Genomic DNA, 24,596 nt, shown 5'->3' with positions numbered 1-24,596 from the left:
TCCAAATCACATGTTAAAGTCATTGAGCTTGTGGATCCTGTTTAACTCCCATCCATTAAACACAGGTCATTAATTATCTCCTGATATCACTGAAGTAAAATGTGAATTATGGTTATAGCTAAAAACCTATCATGGCCACCGCCTTTCGAAACAATGACAACTCCCAAGTGGCTAAGTAAGGTGAGTCAGACTATTTGTTTGCCTACCTGATAATGACGCACTGGCTTTCACGGTCAATCATCATATTTCTGTACATATTGTCTGCCAGTGCATAGATATGAGGAGGGTTTTCATACTGAGCCTAGATGAAAAAAGAGAGATTTAATGCATTAAAAAATGACACAAATTATAATAAATAGAGTAATGACATCATCATTTCCGACATGTTAACAGTTTGCTCCAAGAGGCTACAGAGCCGAGTCAGCTTTTGGTGCTCAGGACACAGGGATGCTGTCAGGTGACGCCTGTAGACAGGTCTGAGCTACATTCCCTTTACCTAAGAATGCTGTGGGTACAACCACACCTAGTTTGGATCACACCTTATTTCTTTAAAAAAAAAAAAAAAAAAAAAAAGATGAGAAGATATATATAATACTTACTGCTCCTTGGTACATCTCCACCTCTTTGTCCCCAAAGTATGGCATTTGTTTAAAAGGATTAACAGATATGAGCACAGGTCCGATGTATGTCTGTGTATTTATGTCAAGGCTTAAAAAACATAGACCATTATACATTGCATTACATTTTGGCTCTCCCATTGGTAAAAGGGATCATTTAAGGTTCATTTAGACCTACTTAGCACAGCCATTACATCACTGCCACTTTTAAGCATCCGGTGTAAGTCTGCTACGTCTGCTAAACCAAATGTGTAGTATAAGCTTCTTTTTTTTTTTTAGGAAAATAAATGGCAAAAAAGTGATCTAAAAATGGATGACGATGATAATGATAGCACTGAGCATTTGTCATGTGTTAGCAGAGGAACGTCTGTCTGATAGGTCAGAGGTTTGCAAAGGCAGTACTGTCTTCTCTGACTAGAGTCGCTTGGCGGGTGGCTGCTCATTTTAAATAAAGGAAGCATTGAGCTTGACTCATGTTGACCTCAGTCTCATATGTCACTGACTTCAACACTGCATCACTGTTACTATTTTTTGACCACAATCACATAACTTAGTTTTGGTTAAAACTTCCAATGAGCCAAAGCAGCTAAGCTCCCTTAATCCTAATAAGACCAGAGACGTTTATGACGCATGAAATTTCACTGGGATCGTTCAGCATTTATGCAAAGGGTAAAGAAGCAATGGCTCCGTTATTATGAACAAAGACTTGAATTTCACCATATACTGTACACTGACTGTATACATTATACAGCACAGATATAATACAGGATGGGGTGGTTTAGTTTTAAATCACAAAAAATTAAATACAAAGATCTTTCCAACCTTCTAGTAGAAGGATTACATCTTTAATTTAAAACCATGTTTGATGTTGTGAGAAAACAAGACTTCCTGAGAGACTTAACAATGTTTTCTAATTGTTACTGACAATCAGCAGACATCACAAGTCAGATAAACCATTCTGAAATGCAGAAAATATTGTATAAACTTTCTAACAGCCACACGCATATAACAAACCAACCTAATATCTGTTTATGTGGATTGCTGAATCATAGTGGATTTGGCTGTAAATGTTAAGCCTGAGTAGAGCCAGCCTAATCAAGATACAATCTATGATGTGGTGGAAGAAATCCAAGAACCCGACTGAAGAAAGTCATTCTTTGTCCAAATTTTTGTCGATAACTCCGTAAATATCGGAGCCAAAGCCTAAAGAAACCTCTACAACATAACACATTGATCAAATCCCTGCTAATATATTACAGGCACCTTTCAAGTGACATTTATTAAACTTATAAAGGCTCTCATATCTCTAGTTACCTTAGTGCCTCCTTATTGATCTTAGCTCACATGAGGTTACAGTGATAAAGGATACAAAAATGTAGTCATCCATATATCTCTTCTTGAGGTTTTCCACAATGGCGTCTTCGTTGATTTTGGTGAGTAACACCATGTCGTCCACGCCACTCTGCTTGACATTGTGGCTCTGCCAGTGGTACCGGTAGTGTCCCCGGCTCCCCTGTTACAACACACACATAACGCATTCACATTATTTATATAAAAAATTAAATGTTTTTTTTTTTTTTTCACAGCTGAAAAAAAAAAGATATTTTCTTTAGATTTTTTTCTTACATGACGTTGTCTTTGGATACTTACACAACTAAAACGCTTTTCAGAGTGCAGGGTATAATGGTTTCAGAGAACAACTAAGCTATTCTCAGTAATGTGTTCAGGGTATATCGTGTTATGTGTATGGTTTAATTCAGGAGATATGAATTCCATTGTCCCTGTATGGAAAACAGCAGAGCACTGTTGAAGGTCAGATCAGCAAAATGTATTGTTTGTCTCTATACCGATGACTTCAGATACAAACACAAGACCTGAATGCAAAGTGCAGTCACTGCACAGCTGGCTTCGGTGCATTTCCTTCATCAGTAAACCTATTCCTAACCATGCCACAGTATAGACATTGCTGACACTCAGAATGTAAAAAAGCGTCGGCTCAGTGAAACGACCGCATCCGATATACCGACCAACACATTTGGAGCGCAGTCTATTTTCTCTGAACACAGCAGATGATGACTTTGTTTTTACTAAACTCATGAGAAGTGCAGTGTCAGGCAAACCTTCCACATCCACTGCAAATACTGCTTTTGATGTCTGTGTTTCTCAGATCTCAGTTCCCTCCTTTTCCTTTCTCTCTATCTGTTTCTCTCTTTTTATTTTGCAGTGCGCGCAGTGGGATATCATTCATCACGGTCATCAGTCACAGGCAATGAGCCAGTGTCCACTCAGGCCACAACGCAGCATGATCAACTTTACCCTTGAGATATTTAGACGTTAAAAGCAAGAGCACAGCTGCAATGTCATCTAGGTTTAATTATCTCTTCCTGATTTAGTGTGATATGTTTGAAGGCTTGGTATATCTGTTCTTCTTCTTTAGTCCAGATCTCTGGGATGCTCTGATTGTTTAATCGAAAATGTAATAGAAAATTTAAATCCTTACGTTGCTTCACACGATGGAAAACGTCACATGATGAAAAAATTAAAACAAAGTAAAGGAGATTTAATATTTTTCCAGTTCCAAATGAGCTTAAATAAACCTTGTTTAGGAGTAAATAAACTGATGAGGGGAAAATTACAGGAACATGCACATGAGCACTTTATTAGACCATTATTAGAGCTATGTTGGGATGGCAGCATTTTCTTTTCATCAGCAAAATAAATACCTTTCTCCTTTCACAAACTCCATCTTGCACAGACTACAATGAGGCGAAACGTGAAAACTTGAAATCGAGCCTTCGGCCTGGCAATTTTGTTCCTCGGTAAACACGTCCTAAATCCTATCTCAAACAATTTTCCACATGGTAGCCATTAACTTGTTTTACAGCAGACATCAAATCACAGGAAGACACCTTTCCTTAGTCAACTGGTAGTGAGAACAATTTAAAAGTCACGTCACCTCATTAGATAGGAACTCATTATGACCTGGAGGAGGATGAGGTATAAACAAAAGGAAGCCAGGAAGCTTGGGATTTAAAAACAAAACAAAACCCAAACAAACTTAAATGCAGGTTTAAAGCCACTTCACACCATCTTGATTTTGATTTCCTTCTTGACAAGAGAAAGAAATCAAATCAAATCTCTCAGATCACCTAACACCATTTCTGTCTGCTCCATATTTTCTGTCTGGCTTTCTTTGCAATCAGGCTTTTCACAAAAACAATGGAATGTGTATTCAGCCATAAAAAATCTCTCTGAAGCCCAAATGCTCTTTAGGGCCGTTCTTTTCCCACCACGTGTTCCTGATAGAACTGAAGCCAAACCAGGAGCTCATGCAGCTCTCAAAAAAAGAAGTGTATCAGCTGCTGCTTTGTAGGCCTCATATTATAAATAAAAATAAAAAATAAAACCTGAACTCTACAGAATTATGACCTATTAAACTTTACATGTGATTACTGCCACATTTATTTATATCCAGCTGGGATTATTGAATGAAATTAACACTAATTAATACATTACTTATCTTCAAGTACTTTTGTACAATACTTTCTTACTTTGTACTCAGTTCTCACTGCTTTTTATCTTTTTTATTTTGCTCTTAAATATTTCTAACACTACGAGTGAATTGGACAACACTAGTGTACCAAACGTCCCAGTTGGGGCAACGCAGTCTGCCCTCAACCCCTTGTGTGAGGCAGTTGGAGTTATTATTATGTATTGTTATGCATTAGAGCATATTCTAGAGCCTTGTTAATGAAATGAGAAAAAATTAAACCAACGGAACGCTAAATGAAATGATATTGCATAAATTATATAAAGAATAATGAATGAATAAAAGCTGAAATGCAGCAAAGAGTTTGTGTGTTCATGTTTCCCAGCACTTGTGTACTCTTTTGTTACACACTCAAATATATTTACATTTTCTTTGCAAAAAGAGATCATACATACATAGTGCATACCACAGAAAAATATATATTTTCCAATTAATATATGACCAATTCTGAGAGGCAACAACTACAGCACCTATTCACCTGTTCCACTAAAAAAAAAAGATATTCCTGAGGTTCCTAAATTATTTTTTAAATATTAAAAATATTTAAAAAATATTAAAACCATGCAGGAAATATAATACGGCATTTATATATGCTGTGGCTTTTTAAAGCCTGGTCATGGACATTATTTAAAACTGTTTCACATCCAGATTCGGAAAACACGGAAAACAAATTTTATCTTTAAAATCCAAGGACACATGTTCATTTTACGGAGACAGATTTGTTCCCACTGTGCTTATTTAGGAATGGTAATGTTCTGTTGGGAAAGGGAGAGGTTGAAAAGCGGAAACACAAGAGGCAAAAGTTCAGAATATTTCTGTGGTTCACCCAGGATCGCCAAGCTCTCCTTTTAGTAAGCGATAATGAGTCCGCCTGTTATGTCATACACATCCCATGGTGTCCTAATCCTAAAACCGGCCCTTTGCGAGGAACCAACATTCAGCACAAGCCATATGAAGATTGGCTTCCATAAAAAGTAGGCTGCATACTACATTTAAAATCAGGCGGGTTTTCTTTGGTAAAGTATAAAATTGCAAACTACTAGTTAGCTCCTTCAAAACACCGTGCTAAATGGAGGCCTGCAGGACGACTGAGCTGAAGCTGTACTGGGTGGCCTGATTGTAATGGTAGGCTAATTTTGGGGTGTGTGTGTGACAGAAGGACGCCTACAATATCACCATCTCTTTTGGGAGAAGCATGAATTTCACTGCGGGTTCAGGAACACGGTGTAAATACTATCCGGCTGTGAAATGCATGGATCTTTATGAACGGTGTAAACCTTTTATTTATGTACATTTACATAAGTACATCAAGAATACTAGCAAACCATCAGGTGCAGTCAAATCTGGTTTACAAACCTTCAGAGGTGTGCATTCGAACCGATGAACATATCAAATCTGAGAACCTCAGAATGAAAGCAAATCGAAAAACTACTCTAAAGAACGTTAAGTCTGTTTTACCCGTAATAAGGAATGAGGGTAAATTTTTGCAACATATTTTCTTCATAAAGTGCTGGAACAGACCATTAACCCAAATATGTGATCCAGAAGAATTTCTGCAGCACCAGCCCCAGATCCAGATCCATACAGTCTGGCAATTCCCAAATGCAAATTCCATGGCCTTATATGGTGTGTGTGGAGCGGAGTCAGGCCGGGCACAGGAAATGGCTGGGTCTGATTCAGTATCACAGTCAGGCGGCACTTTTCCCCCTCCCCTTAAACTTCACTCCACTTCCCAGACATCTGGTTTTCACACCACTGGCTGTTTTTTTTTTTTGAGTTGGAAATACTGAGACAGAACAGGTCATTCCCTCTCTGTAGTGACATTCTGCATTGAAAGGGAAGACTGATCCAGGGCCAGCAGTCACTCTAAACACTCAAGCGTATACAGTATGTGACATTTTATATGCACTGAATAAGTTAAATTGTACTGAGATTCAGTTACCCATCCATTTTAAAGCTTAATCCCGAACACTAAACCACCAAGTTAATGTCATGAGCACATCAGCAGATCCTCAGCAGACAGGAGCAGATACTGTAAAATAAATTATTTAAAATGATTTCAGTTTCATCTGGGTATAGAGACAGGTGGATGATGTGGAAAAAGAAAAGGTGGATATATGATATGTGCGACAAAATACAAATTTAAACTATAATGAATCGATGAATGATTGATACAAAGCATGCAATAAGAAACCAGACAGAGATTAAAACAGTTTCATGCATGTTGAACGGAGAGAGCACATATTTACAGAAACATCTGTAATCATTTATAAAGTGACTTTCATTTTTTTTTAAGTCTTTTAAAGGAGAAATTGGCATGTTTGCATTAGCAGTCAGATAACCAGTCAGATATATACCAACTCATTAAAATTGAGCTTTTGCCAATTCAGTATTCAACTATAATATGTTAAGGTCCCTGCTTCTAAAGGACCAAATAAGCAACTAACATGACTGAATGGTAAACAGGAACCTTTCAATGCACCATAAACCATTAGTGATTAGTTCGTACCTATAAATGAGAAGATTTACAGTGATCATGTCTCGTTTCACATTATGGTGTTTGGCTAATGTCAAAGGATCTGAACTGTTCGGATGTGGTAGCTCAGTGGTTAAGGTGGGATGTAGTAGCTCAGTGGTTAAGGTGTTCGACTACTGATCGGTAGGTCATTGGTTCAAATCCTAGGTCCACCAAGTTGCCACTGCAAGGCCCTTAACATTCGATTGCTCAGGTGTATTTTTTAAAAAAAATAAAAATGTAAGTCACTCTGGATAAGAGTGTCTGCTAAATGCTGTAAATGGATGAAGAATACGAGCGAACAACTCTGTCTAATCAGGAGAATCATTTACATAAACACGTGTGACCGGCTAAAACAGAGGATCTGCTACAGAAGCTGTGATGTTTTCGAAAGCTGGAGTTGCTGAACTACAGCCAGGTTTTTTCATACATCATTCAATTCTGCTGCAGTATATTTCGAGTCCTTGGAGCGGTCTGCTGAAATCCTTTGCTGGGTATGCACACTAACTGCGGTTTGCTAGTTGATGATCATGTAGTTTCCACGGGCAATTAATTTTAAGAGTTTTATCCACCTGTATTACTGTGAGATTTATGCAAGTGGCACTTATAAAATGGCTTTCTGAAAGAACAGAAATGATTTTGTGTTTGCAAGTTCATTAACCCCGGTGTGTAAACTTGGCAGACTGCATATACTGGCAAACAGATCCAAGTTGGCACATGAGCCACCTCTTAGTCCTGAGTACTATCAACTCTGTACAGCACAAGGGGATAATAACTCTAATCCAATGCCAGGGACAGGATGCCAAGCTTGCTCACTTGGACTGTGTGGTGTCTCTCCCTCAGAATGTTACAAAGCAAAACAAAAAGTTCTCACATTGAAATCAGGAAAACATTACGATCTTGGAAAACATACACACTAACACCCAAAAAAAAAAATCCACTTCCCTACACTTGACAGCATAAAAACAATTTAAACAGTGAACGTTTAAAACGATATTTTATCCACCATCGTAATGATGATATATTTATTCTATCATACCACACAAAGGTGCACAGAAGTTACACACAAGGGCTTTAAAGTCTTTAATGACATAATAGAAGAAAAGCTGTAATTATGTATGAGGTAATGGTTCACTAAAAGTGGTGATAAGATTCAGAGATTGTTGAGTGAGCCTGCAGCCTTAAGGGTGGAGGCACTAGAGGTATCTACGTCGTCTCCAGAGACAATGCCAGGGCAACATAAGCCAAGGTAGGAGTGGTCCATAAATGGCTGGCTACTGCTTTAAAAACTCTAAATTCAGCACAGGTTTCATGTTTTTGGTTTTTTTGTTCTGCTTTACCCTCTCAGCAGTGGAAAAACCCCCAAATGGAATAGAATAAGAGAAGTGAATTCGATGAGCAAATCTTAGCACCGTTTTAGCTCTTTACCAGACAACTGAATGTAGGTGAATCATTTCTATATCTGTAAATGTGAATAGTCTTATTCTTATTTGTCTGGGTGCAGCTTTCCTCCTTCTCTCTTTTACTTCTTAAGTATCACATGTTTGTGCAGTGAAATGTACTGCATGTAATCAGGGTATGCTTTATACTAATTGAAGTGTCATATCATTTCTGATCATCTACGACCGGATCTTTATAAAGCTTTGAAATCATATACTGGTTTCTTTATGCTCTGAGCAAGCACAAAGCACTTTTGCACCCTGGGTGGTCTGAGATTCACATCCAGCGCTGAGAGAACCAAGCACTGTGATAGCTTTGTTTTTCCAGAATAAATGACTATGTCCGAATTTTACAACTGACCACTTATCCTGTCGTAGCCGAGCATACTCTCTAGATGGTTTAACTGCAAAATGATTAGGACGTTAACATTTTTATAGTATCTATGTGGACTACAGAACAATTTCAAGAGGAAAAAACAAGCATAGCCTCCCATTTAGATTGCAAAGTCAATCATTAATAGTATGCTATGCTACGTTTATCACAAAAACACCTCCTCAACTTCAAATTCCAGCTCATCATCATGAGGTTGTCCGAGTTCCTTCCCTGGTTATAGAATGACATCAAGTTAACATGGCTGAACACAGCATTATAAACAAACAAGGGAACACTTCTTGCTTTTAAATGAGGTACGATTTATATGTTAGTATGTAAGTACTTTATAGCAGTCAACATTCATACATATGGAATTATTAAATCTAAAACATTGTCTATATGCCGTTTGAGGAGAAAAAAACAACTCATTCATTACAGTTAGCAGGTTAACTTGTTGCTAACAAAAGTAGTGGATAAAGATGTCATTCAAACCTGAAATTATGACTTTATTATGAAATTATTAAAAAAAAAAAAAAAAAGCATTAGCCTTCACCCAAGAGAAGAGTTGGCTGGATGGTGGGAATTGGTGAGCAATACGGTAAAAGTTGATAATTGTGTGTATAATGGAGTCGTAGTTTCCAAGAACAGAGTCAATTGCTCAAATAATATAAGCACTTGGTGTTAAGTAGCTCAAATGGCTGCTTGAGCAACTCGAGACCAGAAGGAGTCAAAGCTTGTGGTCTCCATTAATTGCCCCCCCTTTATAAAAGCATGAACACAGAATTTTCCCAGATCAAAGCCAAACTTGATGTGTAAGTGGAAAAAAACCAAAACAAAACAAAACAAATTGGCAAGTACGTCTATGAGGTATTTAAGCACAGACCAAATAAAATTGATTCAACAAAAACAAAACATGGCTGAAACAAAGGAACAAGTCCACTCTTCAGGCAAAGACCTAGATGTCGTTACTCCAGCCCTCGATGAGTATGAGAGTCTGAGAGAGAGAGAGAGAGAGAGAGAGAGAGAGAGACTAGGAGTACTCATGATGATCAAACATAACTGAAGAAAAAGTACACACGTGCATGTGGATGAAGAATAATTTTCTATTTCTGCCATAGCCAAATAAACAACATCTAAAGGAAGAATTTGCTTTGAGGATTTGTTTATGGCCTATAAAGGAGCAAGCATGTGTCCTGCAAAAGTCCTGCCTTATTGCAAGCCTTCATCTACTATGCATTAATAACCATCGCCTCATAAAAAACAAACAATCTATACAAATTTTCTACACATTCATAGACACACCACCACGTCAGGGCCATTTTACTAGCCCACATGACAGGCTCCTAACGAGGCTGTTAATCAAAGGCAGGCATGTGTGGGAACTTGATTAAACTAAATGACGCGTCCTGCCCTCCCCTCATCTGTCTGCTTTCAGCGTGGTTCTGCCCAAGAGCTCGAGTCACAACGCCTTCCACCAAAGCAACCTAACAATGAACAGAGCATTTCTGAAAACAGAAACGCCCTGTTTATTACAACAGTAATGGAAGGGCCAGTCGGACTGGTCCTCCTGGGTGATGGAAAGACTCCGATGTTGACCTTGATTGCTGATATGAGGCCATCTCTGATAATTGCTGAGCTCGAAACTTTGAAGAGGATTTGCTGAGCTCTGAACGCTCATGAATTCAAAAAGAAGAAATGCTGCATAGAGGCTGGCAGGAGTGGCTTGCTGTGGCCTTGACTGCCCTGTGTGTGTGTGTGTGTGTGTGTGTGTGTGTGTGTGTGTGTGTGTGTGTGTGTGCTTCTAATGATTAAGGGAAAAGTAAACAGGTTGCACTTTGGAATGCTGCTGGTTTCAAGCCCTTACTAACATCCAATAGGAACTGGGCACAGTGTGAGGAACGATGCAGCAGCCCTCTGAGAGCTACCTTTACAAAGTCTCTCAGTCCAACAGCATAAACTTGGGCATGTTTAGCACATTTTATCATTTTTACTTCTCTAACACATTGTAATAAATTCTGAATTATTTAGGAGTTTTATCGTTATTTAGGAAATTATAAGCCATAAGTGTGCTGGAGCAGGAAAAACCCCAAACAACCCAATATAGCATTGGAATTGGGAAACATTGGACTGACAGAGATAAAGCAATTAGTGCAGATTAGAGCAAAATCTTCAGGTGTTTGATAAATGCTTTTAATGCAATAGCCAGAGCCTAGACCTGAATCCATCTAAAAAATATTTGAGGTGACCTGAAGCAGACGTATTTTGTAAGAACGAGATTGAAAATATTGGCATATTAAAATCTATCTTAAAATCCAACACCCAAAAAGACTGAATATTAGTTTAGAAGTGTGCATACTTATGCACACATATTAATGAAGCTTTATTTTTCTTTTTTGTCCCTAAAATAATCTGATTATATTATATATATATATATATATATATATATATACATATATATATATATATATATATATATATATATATATATATATATATATATATATATATATATACTAAAATGTATCTTAGTTAAAGCAGAGATGAATTCAGCAACCTAGAAAGACAGAAAAAGATCAGAAAAGATAAGATGAATTCTTTGACGCATGCATTTAAAACTTTCCCTCATCAGATTCTGGCTCATGATCTTAATCTAGATCCTCTATCATCTGTGAAATGTGACCTCTACAGTGTAATCACGCTGAACCCTTTCTGCCAAATAGTTCCTGGAGTTGCTGACAAGTAGGGAAAAACGTGGCACTGTGAAAATGACTCAAGCTTGTACATCATTTACTGATACACACACTGCTGTAAGAGCCTCCACGTGGGACGTGAATGACGAAAAATATCTCTATTCTGGTGGTAAGATATTTAAATCAGTCTGTTCATATGTGTAAATCTGGCTACTATAGTAAGCAATTTTTCACGTAGGCCTGTGATCAGACTTCCTGAGGGAAGTGATGGAGGATGTTTTATTTGTGACTCACAATGAGCCGCCCAGAGATGTTCTGGTGATTAGGACACATTAAGAAACTGCACAAATGTGGAAAAAGTGACACAGACACTGAGCTCAGGAGACACGGGATTCACTCGGACTAACATTACATTACATGGGAACAGATCAGTTATTTACTTTAAATTCCATCCAGACACACAAACAGACATGACCATTAGGTAATCCTGTGATCCTCGAAGCTATATGTAAATCCAGCCCTGATCTGCTGCTGCAATTGAAGTCAGGATGTGAAAATATGAAAACAGCAGTTTTCTATCTTTGTTTGGAAACGATCAGATCGAGGATTTGTCCTGTAGCACACACAGGCAGGATTCTCCCTCAAGACACAACCACAATATTTTCCTTCTTAGTCCTAACAAGGAACAATGATCCTTACGTAGTTTGGGGCTCAGAAGTTAAAGACACAGTTACCAAGACCTTATCTTATTTTTTGTCAGAAGGTCAGTAGTAGTAATGTCAGATACAATGTTATTACATTAACCATATATAACATATAATGTTGTTGCATCACTAACCAGGATTTATGTCAAATCCATGACTATTTCAGATATATATTCTCACACATCTGGACAGAGGCAAGAATTTGAATATTATTTAAGGAATAAAAATACTAACATAAATCATCCTCAAGATAATAACCACAAAGGTGATTATTTTCCAATCCTGGAATGTTTTATTTCTCTTCTATAATATTATTTATTTAAATGATTAACGAATGAAATACTGATTCTGATCTGTATCAGTTTCTTATTATATTTATTTTTTGTAGAATGTCCCTAAAGGACATTAGATCCTGTTTTTGTCTTTAAAGCTTCACAATTTATTCTTTTTGACATATTTTTAATAAGCGGTCTATGATTCAGCTACAGCTGCGTACCTACAGAAACGAGAATTAATATAAACTGGTGATCTGAATTACCGTCATCTGTCAGAGCTGCTGGTATAGAAAATCATATAAGGGATGACTTAGCAACTTTAATCCTTTAGCTCGGCCCTCGTTTTAAAAACGTGATTTGTTTTAAATTCAAAATTTGTATTTTGTTTCACTAAAATGAGATTTTGGTGACTTTTTTTCTTGGTGGCACTTTTTAAGTATTTTCTTCAACCAAGCCAACTTCTGTCTAATTTTTTAACCACTTAAGGAATAAATACAGCCATACATAGGGGAGGGATGGTACAATGAAATGAACAATGAACTTGTAGATTTCCATGCAGAAGAATCTCTAAAATATCAGGAATTTGGTAGTGAACCCTAATAAAAAAAAAAGTTCATCTGGTCAAGTTCTCCTGGAATAATGTAAATAATGATGGCTACGATCCATTATGGGTTGAACATCCAGAAATGTCAAAATGTCCCATGACTAAGATCTTAATCAGACATCATCCAAGCTTCATACCCATAATCCATGTGATCCTCCACAGATCTGAGACCCTGCTTGTGACTGGACAGTCTGGCTGTAAAGATAAAGATCCCTCCTGATTTGATGATTATAGCAAGTTAGCATTGGTAATCTGAAACCCTGATGTTCTGATACACGGTGAAGATGTAAAATCACTTTAAAACCATTTTGGTAGAAGACTTCCCATTGAGTGTGTCACAAGAAAACCAGTTATTTAATCCTGAACTTGGATAAATGGCATGCAGCTCTAATTACAAGCAAAGAATCAAAACAATTTGGGGTATTTCAGGTACAAGGATTGTACACCCTATGAACTGGACTACTGTAGCAACAACAACCTTTAGAAATGTTGCAACTAACCGATTTAAGCCACAAAGTTCTGGATAAAGATCGAAGATCTAGACCTGCGTTTCTCCAAGAGCAACACCTTTCCCTGAAAGAAAAGCTTCTCTGCATGACACGTTCAAAGACTTGGCTGTGTTTTTTTTTTTTTTAAAGATTTTTCCGTTTGAGACGAAGATAAGCCAACTGCTGTTCCTGTGCAGAACTACAGAGCAGTAAATAAAACTGTCGTAGGTTTGCTGCTTTAACATCTCAAGCACTAAGGCTGAACCTCTGTAAAAAAATTAAAAAATGAGACAACGAAAATACAGACCATATACCGTTTCTGTTATTCCGTTATGAAACATGGGGTTTTATGGTTTGGCTAGAGGGAATGCTACCATAATGTCTTCCAGAATACAGCTAGCTTGTCTTAAAACAGAACTAGACCAGCAGTGCAGAGAAACGCCATGACATACGAATCTCGATGTTAGGACCGAGAACATACAGTAGGCTCTGTGGATATACAGAATGGAACTAATTGTAATATGTTGCATGGAGCATGCAGCTGAAATGTTATTGGCTTTACATCAGAAAAGAAATAAAAATGCAAATTGAACTACTAAAGAATTTGTTTTAGACTATTTGAGGTTTCTTTTTTTGAGGAGGAGGAGGAGGAGGAAGAGGACTGGGAGAAACGTCATACTATGCGTTTGGTAATTGAACAATAATGGTTTGACTCCAAAAAAAGAAAACGCTAGGATTAAATTCAGTCTGATTCTTACACATATCCAGCAAGCTCACTGAAGCCTGGAATTGCTTTAGTGAAGAGAACCAAGAATAACTTACATAATTAATCAAAATGGTCACAAAATATGGCATCTCAGCTCTGGTGCTTCATGAATGCCACAGCTCAGACTTAGAGGCTGAATTCCTATGTAGCCTCTTGGCAGAACAAGGGAGAGTGCAAAAATTACGTTTTTAAAGTGTGTGTGTGTATTGTGGGGAGATGGGGGAGCCATCTTAATGCAAAACATATGCTGCCATACTGACCTACTATTCAGCATCCAGAGAAAGGAGAAAAGGAAGAGTTAGAAGACAGAATGTGCAAACCTTCTTTCTGCTTGATATCCCAGACAGTCCACGTGACTGCTTTTTTTCACAAACAGCAGACAGTAAATCTATCACAGTGTGGCCAAAATTTGCCTTTAGGGCCGAACGAAAAAGACAAAGAAGCCTGGCAGTTGTTTGGTTAGCACTGGTGAATGTGTGTAACCTTCATGAACCCCTATGAAGTTCACATTAGTCTTAAGCACTGAACACAGATGTGGATCCCATCTCTCAATGACGCATCACTGTATCCAAGGACTACTTCTGGTTTTGTAAAACAAAGCAAAATCAACAAATGCAATGCGCTGTGCTGAACGTCTAGACATCTTGTGTTTGGAAAAACTCTTATCCACAGTTTGTCAGGACATCAGTCGGTGATGTGGGAGTGAGCAGTATTTACACTACACTTGGAAACTTATGCCATTTCCTTTGAGTTTCCATCATTCAAATGAGGACTTGTGTTGAGTTGACACTAACGTTTGAATGGCACCTAAAACAACAACTAACTTTGTTATTTAATAAGTATGTGACTGCCATTTATTACACAGTAGCAAAGAGGTGTAGCTCTCTGAATGGACTCTATATACCTGGTTATCGTCTACACATTCTTTTAATCAACAACACTGTCACTTTCATGCCATACATTACGTTCTAAAAAAAACCCCACTAACTTACGAAACACACACAGGAATTCGGAGATGTTAAATACGATTGCGTACACAGTTCACACCTAGAAAGGAGTAGAGTGCATTAGCTCTGCATTACCTAATGAGGTTTGTTTTATGAGTCTATGCCTGTAGGAAAAACCAGTTCTGCAGGTGGCCAAGCTCTTTAAACAACTGCTGAACTGCATGGATGAGATGGACGGACTCGCTTAACCTGCTCTGTGGTAGGTGCAATGCGACTAAACGTGAAATACAGCAGTGCTGGATAAAGATAGAAGAATGTGACTCTACGGAGCTGAAGTCTGTCTGAAAAGTGACATGATTAAAAAGAACACAGACTATTTACAAAATGGATATCATATATCTGTATGTATTTCTGACCTGCAGTCTAGGGATCAGCTATAAATAATCAAGCCAACTCTTATTTAACCCAGATATACGTTCCTAAAGCGTGCCAAGAAGGAACTGTAGATAAATCTTAGGTGCATAAATAATTTCCTGGTACAATATGTACTTTGAACGGAAATTGAAAGTATTTATAGCATATTTTGTTACCAGATCTATCTATCAATCATTTAATCCAACTTGTAAACAAAACAGAAGCATGGAGTACAAGTTATATTGTTGTTGTCACATTTATTTTCATGATCTGTCTATCCTGAAGAGAGAGAGAGCTTATAGTTCTAGATACCCAGCATTAGAGAAACAAAAAGCAAGCGATTGATTTAAAGCTATTTAAACAAGAATAATTCAGTACAGTATGAGTTGTCCAGAATTTAACAGTTTTGTTGTCGTGTCTTTTGCGACGTGACTGCTGTGACGTGAAGGCTGTTTTCTGGGTAACAATCATGCTATTGTTTTGGGTAACATCTTATCTGTGGCTCGATTTATGTCTCAATATTGCTATTGTTAATTGTAAATAAAATAGTAAACAAATATAGACTAAATAAATAAATAAAGCTAGGCAGGACCTATGAGATACTATGAGATACCAGTTTCTATCCGAGTCTAATCAGAGTATGATCTGTTAGACAGAAGGGAAAACAGAGAAGAGAAGCAAGTGAAGGCACAAAAACAAACCTGACACCAAGTCTAAGGTTTTTTTTTCCCTCCACAGAGCTGTGTACTGAATTCAATAAGACACCTCAATGGTCCATTCAGTGCTCCTGAATCCCACAGACCCTCATCTTCATTCCCAAAGTATCCCGATTTTGGGAATTTCCTCGACTATGGTATTAATAGTTATTTAGATAAGTGAAAGTAGAGGACAAATAAACATGATTTGTTTCTTATAAAAACAAAACAAATCAAAGTTTGTGTAGTTTACATTATTACTCAGAAAACAATCATGACCATGTTGAAACTTTATCTCTGAGCAATAAATTATTATTATCATTAATAAAAAAATATTATGCATATATTTCTTTTAGAAAATAGGAACAAATGAAATGTGTCAGATCAAAGACACATAAGCAGGTGAGTGATAAATGTAACTCACCATAGTTTCAGCTGGTGACAGACAGACACCTTGTAGCAGTCTGGGTTGTAGAGTATCCTTTGTTTTGTGTCCCTGTCGCAGAAACACAACTCCTTTGTGTGTGTGTGTGTGTGTGTGTGTGTGTGTGTGTGTGTGTGTGTGTGTGTGTGAAGCAGAAGAAGTAGAAAAAGCCCAATAAAACGGTACAAATGTTTGTCCTCAGAGGTCCATGTCGACAGCAGGTTTGCAGTTGCTAAGGCTGCGCTGTATCTCAGTGAGCACAGCCGGCTGGGACGAGCTCACTTCACCGCGCTGCTGACCGAATACACATGACGTGACTAGTCCATAAATGGTAACAAGGGCTGCAACAAACGACCAATAGGAGGCGCTGTTGTCTTTGTTGTTATCATAATGCCGAGATATAAAAAGTTAACGCAGCACGTGAGGAATTTATCTGTGGCTCATTAAAGCGAGACGCTACTGTTTTTTTGACTCTGAAGTCACAAGAAGTAAGATAAATAGTACTATCTATCTATCTATCTATCTATCTATCTATCTATCTATCTATCTATCTATCTATCTGTCTGTCTGTCTGTCTGTCTGTCTGTCTGTCTGTCTGTCACATCAGAATCAGAATCAGAATCAGGTTTATTGGCCAATTGTGTTGACACACACAAGGAATTTGGTTCCAGCTGTTTGTGACTCTCAAAAGTACAGACATAAATAACACTATACTATACAAACTCTACAAGACAATGCAGACGATGAGATACAATATAGACAGAATGAGTATTAAATATGAATATAGAATATGAGCGATCAGTTATGTACATAAAGTGTGGGAGTGCAAGTAACAATATTGTGCAATATTATGCTTGTTGTACAATATATAGCAGTAGTGTGTGTAATATATACAGATGATTTGATGACTGACAGTCCTGATAATGCAGTACTTATGATAGTATGTTTATCCATTTGTATTACACACAGTATGTCTGTTCACATGTTTATTCATAATTTATAACATATAATATTTACAGCAGAAAAATAACTAAATATAAGGCATAGAAACACTGGTTGAAAATGGTTTCTTTACTTTCCTCTTTAAGTCAGAAATCCTCCCTATGAGATAAAAAAAATCCTCCGGTAAATATTTTATATGGTATATATTTACCAGTAAATATATTTTATATGATTTACAAAGATTCATAGGTAATGTGGTGTCTTTCAACTGCATTTAATACAATAATCCATCTGTTACCACTAGATACATCCGATGCAGATCCATGTCACTTCTGTACCTGTACAATCTGTTGCACCTTATAATATTTTATATATAATATATTTACATATATTTACACATATACATATATAAGTACATATTGCATATAATGTACTGTAAGGATGTCAATACTACACTGTGTGTACTGACTATATGTATGAGCATATTGCACATGTTCACATGTTGATTTCATTATCTGTTTGTTAATTGTACATATTAACAAATTGTACATATTGTACACACATATTGCACTGACTATACGTATGAGCAAATTGCACATTTTCACATGTCAACTCATTATCTGTAAAATTGTTCTGCAATTTCTGGAGTTCGCTCCTAAGAATTTCACTCACCAAGGCACATGTGCTGTGGTGATGTGACAATAAAAGTGACTTGACTTGACTTGTCTTGGGTTCCCAAAAGTAGACCTACTAAAACATTTAATTATGTATGTAATGCCTCTGTGTTGCTGTTGTTGTGTTTCTAAAGGCGTTATTAAACTGCTATTTTAAAGATGAGCAAGCCTTGAGCATCACAAAGGACCATCCCACCCTGAACACTGCCTATTTATCCCCTTATCGTAGGGGAAACACTACAAATCCAACTACACACTCACACAAGTTTACTACACACAAGTTTAAGAAAAAGCTTCTTCTCTAGAGCTGTTATATATTGTCCATCTGGTTCCCTCACAAGCTCAAACCTTGACCCTGAAGACAAAGATTGCTAGGTGTTTCCAGTGCACTAGGACTCTTCTGGAACATACCCTGGTCCTGTTCTCATTAATGATTGTTACATGACTTGAACAAATGACCTTGATGTAGCAAAATGTGTACTCTATTCTTGCTTGTTAACTTGTAGTGAAAGTACTACTACATATTGCACTACATGTTATCATGGTTCTACAGCCATCAATACTATATCTATTACCTCAGCAGTACTTCATCCTGAAGTACAATAAATGATGGACTTGTAAAACCCCTTTCTTGCTTTGTACTGAATTTTATCATCATTTTCCTTTGTAACATACATGGAATCATGCTTTATTTACCTGTTAGATGGATTTCTATTACAGTTTTTCTCAACTGATTTCAGTCATTTCTCAGATCAGAATTGAAGTTTGCAGCTCTCCAAGTGCATTTCTCAAAACAACACGTACAAACTGCACAACATAGTGGATAACCGGAAAATACATGTCACCTGCTCAAAATGCTTTGTCTATCGTGCAAAAGCATGTTTTTTCATCAATCATTGTGTCAGAGGCAGCAGAATCCCATGTCATTTTTTCAACAATGTGAACGTGACAGGCAAAATTATTAGTCATGTTGTCAGTAGAACATCATACTCAGTTTTAGTTATTTAAATTATACTCAAGTCAGGTTTTGATGACTAGAAACCACTAAATTACCGTACTGGTGTGTGTCATAATTTACAGTGTCCCTCCGGTAAAAAAAGAAGTTACTCTTGCAAACCATTGTGCATCAACCAGGTGTTACAGTAACTTCCATGGTATGAATAGATAATTTTTCTGATTGATTCCATCTAACCAATCAACATCGACCCACGTAACAGTATATGGAAGAATCGAAACAAAAGATCAGACTGTATTCACATTTTCACTGTACTGTCAATAGTGGTACTTACATACAGAAAACAAAGAAAACTACACATAGGCTATTTACCCACAAATGGAAACCTGAAAAAGACAAAGTGGGAAAAACTATACATGTACAACAGAAGGTAAAGGTGAAATTACGTGGCAGTTTCCCTATGCGTCATGTCGGCCCTGTGTGTTGGGCCACAGATTCTTATCCACATCACAACATATATTTTCCCTTGCTATGCACGGTGGAAAGAATCTTCTTGAGTGCCTAATCCAACCTCTGCATGCATCTGCTGAGATGTCCTCACATGCTGCATCCATGGCAGCCAGCAGTGTCATCTGCGTATATGGCTGATGATCATAAACCTTCCACGTCCAAGCCGAGAAAAACTCTTCAATTGGGTTCAGGAACGGGGAGAAGGGTGGAAGGAATTCAATCAGCATCCTGCGGTGGTGGACAAACCACTGCCTGATGTTGTCAGAGTGATGAAAACTGACATTGTCACAAATTACTACAAACTTTGGTAGATCATCTCGATTGAGGTCCCTCTCATCTTCAGGAATGACATTTCTATAGAGATTGTCTAAGAATGTAAGGAGATGCTGTGTGTTCTACGGTCCCATAATAGGAATATGAGCTAGCACACCTTGGTCTGAAATAGCAGCACACAGTGATGTTTCCTCCACGTTGGCCTGGGACAACAACAGTAACTCTCTGGCCGATTAGATTTCCATCATGCCTTCTGCCTTTGGCCAGGTTGAAGCCAGCCTCATCCAAGTATATGAAGTTGTAAGGTTGTTCTCTTGATTCCATTTCCATTATGCGCTATATACCAGAAAAAACACAGTGTGCATAAATTACAGTATTTGTCTTCATTGTTTACAGCTACATGAAATATAAAGATCTATGAAGTTCCACCAATATCAAATGTGTATAAGTTACTCTTACAGTATAGTGAGTATACAACATACCTGTACAAACAAAAAAGGGTACATTGTACAGCTGCTTCATGGTGATTACATGTCTTTTCAAGACCCTGTCTATATGAAATGCTCACAGATTGTATCTTTTCAAAGATACCGTCATCTTCAAAATTAGCACTTTGTATCTCCCTTAGTCTTATGGCATTGTTAGACATAACCATGTTGCAAATAGCTTCCTCCTGCTGAGGTGTGAAAAGGGGCCCTCTGCCACCCCTGCGAGGTTGTCTTGCAGTCCTACATGAGAAAATATATTGTAAATTATAGTAGTATAAGGATCACAGGATTTTGATTCATACAGTAAATAACTAAGAATACTGTATGCATGGATAACCTAAGGTGTGTTACAGTATATGTAACAGTAAGTCTACAGTATTACTGTACTATAGAGTACATTACATACCTGTTCTCTCTACAAAATGATTGAATTATTGATGCCACAGTTGTTCTCCCAACATTTGGCTGCACCCTTCGACCCTCTTCCACTGTAAGGCCATGATTGATAACATGATCCTCCAGTGTGGCCCTGATTTCATCTGGAATCTCTGTGTATCTTTGGCATCTTATACCCCTTCCTCTGTTGTGTCTCTGTACTCTTCCACCACGCAGTCTTAATCCTCTTCTTCCTTCAGCTTCCATTATCAGAAAGGGGAACACTTGTGTTCTGCACTGTATATATATGTGACCCTGCCAAATCAGACTTCATGAGTTGCACCTCTGAGCTAGAACTGGTTGATCATTGGTTAATCTAGAGTTGCACATGTTTCTCTTCGTTAACGAAGGTGAAGACTCACCTGAGAGCAATTTCTCAATTCTGGACATATTTCTTAGCAAACATGTACTCACAATTTGTAGAAATCCGTACAGACATACAATTCTGAGAACATGTTCACTCATTTTAATAGTACAGACTTCCAACCTGAGAAAAAGACTAATTGGTTTCGTGGTTGTGACATTTCAGATGAGAACCAGGACAAGTTATTTTGCACAGCAGGACAAAAGCAACAAGAATTGTCAAAAGCAGCTGACAGATGTACAGAACCATTTGCATGTTGTCCAAAAGCAATTGCAATTTCATGAAAACAACAAGACATTGCTGATATGATAAGAAAAATTGGATCTGACGGTGGAACGAGTAGTTTTGAGAAATGCAGTTCTGTTGTGAGAAATGACTGAAAGCAGTTGAGAAAAACTGTAAACTGCTATTTTAAAGATGAGCAAGCCTTGAGCATCACAAAGGACCATCCCACCCTGAACACTGCCTATTTATCCCCTTATCGTAGGGGAAACACTACAAATCCAACTACACACTCACACAAGTTTACTACACACATGTTTAAGGAAAAGCTTCTTCTCTAGAGCTGTTATATATTGTCCATCTGGTTCCCTCACAAGCTCAAACCTTGACCCTGAAGACAAAGATTGCTAGGTGTTTCCAGTGCAATAGGACTCTTCTGGAACATACCCTGGTCCTGTTCTCATTGTTACATGACTTGAACAAATGACCTTGATGTAGCAAAATGTGTACTCTATTCTTGCTTGTTAACTTGTAGTGAAAGTACTACTACATATTGCACTACATGTTATCATGGTTCTACAGCCATCAATACTATATCTATTACCTCAGCAGTACTTCATCCTGACAGTAAATGCTTTGCACTACAAACTATAAATGATGCACTTGTAAAACCCCTTTCTTGCGTTGTAGTGAATTTAATCATCATTTTTCTTTGTAACATACATGGAATCATGTTTTATTTGCCTGTTAGATGGATTGCTATTAATTAAATTCTGTTGCATGTGCAATAACAATAAAATAACATTTTTAAAAATCGCATTGCTTGCTAAAGTAAAACCCTCCTTTAAACAACGCTAATGTAAAAAGAAATATCAATATTGTGACAAGTGCAAGGTTGGATCTGGACACAAATGCAAATTATAGACTAAGGCAGGGCAGGGCAAGGTCAGGTGAGAGCAGGGAAGGGAAAGCTACCCTAGGCTAGAAAACATCAACACAAACATAGTAACACAAATACAACACAACAATGTTAATAATCCACAGCTACAGAGAGATGACATGAAAAGCTGATAAAGGGAATCTAATTAGAGGGAATAAAACAGGTGCCCACAAACACAGGAAGTGAGACAGGCAACAAAGGAAGACATTCATAGGAGAAAATGTGAGTGATGGCGACCTCTGGTGGTCTCTGTGGGAATTGTCCATGGTGTATTGTGACAAGATTATGAAATCAGAATCCATTTCACATGATTTATTTCCAATATTAGTCACACTTATTGTAAAATCTGTGCATAAAAGATATATAATGATGTAGCAATTAAGTCAAATTTTGTTTTGTCCTTGTAAATGAATGAATTTTCAAATAAATGAATTTTCAAATTTCTATTTTGTATACCTGCAGTCTACATAACTAACATTAGCCCAAATATATTATATTGTCAAAATAGAGGATCCTCCTTAGGGTTACTGGGCTTACATTGGCAGGGTGATGGGAAAATGTAGGACTGAGAGCCAACCAAAGAACATCAATAAGAGGTCTCTTCCTTTACCCTTTTATACCACACAAGGTTAGTTATAGCATCTCTCTCTCTAGGTTAGTTATAATCTCTCTCTCTCTCTCTCTCTCTCTCTCTCTCTCTCTCTCTCTCTTAACCTTAAATCCTAAAACCTCTCTTTAAAGTTGAAAACAAATTTTCAGGTTTGCCATTGTTTATTTTATTTATTTTTTGTTAAATTGGAATATCTACTGATATATAGATAAATAAATAAATAAATAAATAAATAAATAAATGTAATCTGAATAAATCTTTCATGATTTGTTTATGTAGCTTTTGATCTGTGTCATAGACATTTATAATGTTTTTAAATATGAAATACTAAACACTAAACGAAATGCTAAAGCTATAAATTTGATGGTCCTCGTCAGTGATTAGGCAAATTGCTAATCAAGACCACAGAGTGTTCATAGTGTCCATTTGTTGTTCATAGATCTTTTCCATAGATCCAGGGCTCTCAAGTTTTGAAGACAGGCAAGCGTGACATCACTGACCGCAATTTAACCAAATACAAAGCATTTGTTTAATTTCCATTAATTAATTTGTGTGTGTGTGTGTGTGTGTGTGAGAGAGAGAGAGAGAGAGAGAGGTTATGACTGGTGTTGTTTAAGTGTTTGGACTCCTTTTTCATTTGTAATGTTGCTCCCATTTAAAACAGTTCGGCTCAAGCCCAGGCATATTTAGGGTCATGAATAAGGACAGCTAGCGGGGGCACGGTGGCTTAGTGGTTAGCACGTTCGCCTCACAGTGTGTGGAGTTTGCATGTCCTCCCCGTGCCTCGGGGGTTTCCTTCGGGTACTCCGGTTTCCTCGCCCGGTCCAAAGACATGCATGGTAGGTCTGAAAAATTGTCCGTAGTGTGTGATTGCGTGAGTGAATGAGAGTGTGTGTGTGCCCTGCGATGGGTTGGCAATCCGTCCAGGGTGTATCCTGCCTTGATGCCCAATGACGCCTGAGATAGGCACAGGCTCCCCGTGACCCGAGGTAGTTCGGATAAGCGGTAGAAAATGAGTGAGAGTGAGTGAATAAGGAAAATGTCCCGTCCAGAGACAAGCTGTTTCGTGTTGAAGTTTTGTTCAAACCGATCATCAAAAATACCCTCTATAATGAATATGTTTTTTTGTTGGTTGTTGCATTAAATCTTACCCAGATAATGCTATTTTCTGATTGGCTGTTGTGTAGCCTCTTTTTTTGATTGGCTGAGAAGTGTCAGGCTCGACTAAGAACTCCAGGGGAGACGTGCTTGATTCCTGCCCGGTTCCATAGAGACAGCGATGCAGACTGATACATTTTGGGCTCTGTGGCATATTAAATAGTCAGTTTTTCTGCGTGAGAAATAGGCTACAATGTGTGGCGGGAGAGCGTGACAAAAGATCCAAATGCGTGACTGTCACTCTCAATGTGTAACACGTGACTGCCCTGTAGATCTGGAACACTTAATTATGGGGTGTATCAATCAAAATGTTTATAAAATAGAATAGTATTGATACTAATTCATGCTTGAAGTGGTTGGAAAAGACAGATTTCAATAATAATATAGAGCAGAGGTATTCAACTAAAATTTAAAGAGGTCCAGTAAGAGAAAATTTCTTGAATCAAAGGTCCGGAAGATCATAATGTCTAACTAGTTAGTGTGATATATATTTAAGTAGCCTAGTACAGTAGTTGTATCAACAT

The 24,596-nt window shown here is 37.6% G+C and overlaps 1 protein-coding gene and 1 long non-coding RNA gene across 4 annotated transcripts in view; both read right to left on the bottom strand.

Annotated features, from left to right (window-relative positions):
- myo1ea (myosin IEa) overlaps positions 1-16,765 on the bottom strand; it is a 44,419-nt gene extending 27,654 nt beyond the window's left edge. For all 3 annotated transcript variants that reach the window (XM_060858932.1, XM_060858933.1, XM_060858934.1), the window contains exons 1-4: positions 16,502-16,765; positions 1,987-2,130; positions 600-689; positions 207-301 (exon numbers count right to left, since the gene is read on the bottom strand). In XM_060858932.1, the coding sequence (XP_060714915.1) occupies positions 207-301; positions 600-689; positions 1,987-2,130; positions 16,502-16,504 (332 nt within the window). In that variant the 5' untranslated portion in view covers positions 16,505-16,765. The remainder of the gene's footprint in view (positions 1-206; positions 302-599; positions 690-1,986; positions 2,131-16,501) is intronic.
- An 852-nt stretch (positions 16,766-17,617) lies between these two features.
- Positions 17,618-20,966, bottom strand: LOC132839047 (uncharacterized). Its single transcript, XR_009647687.1, has 3 exons — positions 20,750-20,966; positions 20,338-20,583; positions 17,618-20,191 (listed from the first exon to the last, which is right to left on the bottom strand). It is a non-coding gene; the product is annotated as an uncharacterized LOC132839047 (long non-coding RNA).
- Between the last annotated feature and the right edge of the window lie 3,630 nt (positions 20,967-24,596).

Source organism: Tachysurus vachellii, chromosome 23, assembly GCF_030014155.1.
Source record: "Tachysurus vachellii isolate PV-2020 chromosome 23, HZAU_Pvac_v1, whole genome shotgun sequence".
NCBI lineage: Eukaryota > Metazoa > Chordata > Actinopteri > Siluriformes > Bagridae > Tachysurus > Tachysurus vachellii.
Note: the sequence above shows the minus strand (reverse complement) of the source record. Positions and strands in the feature narration are given on the sequence as shown.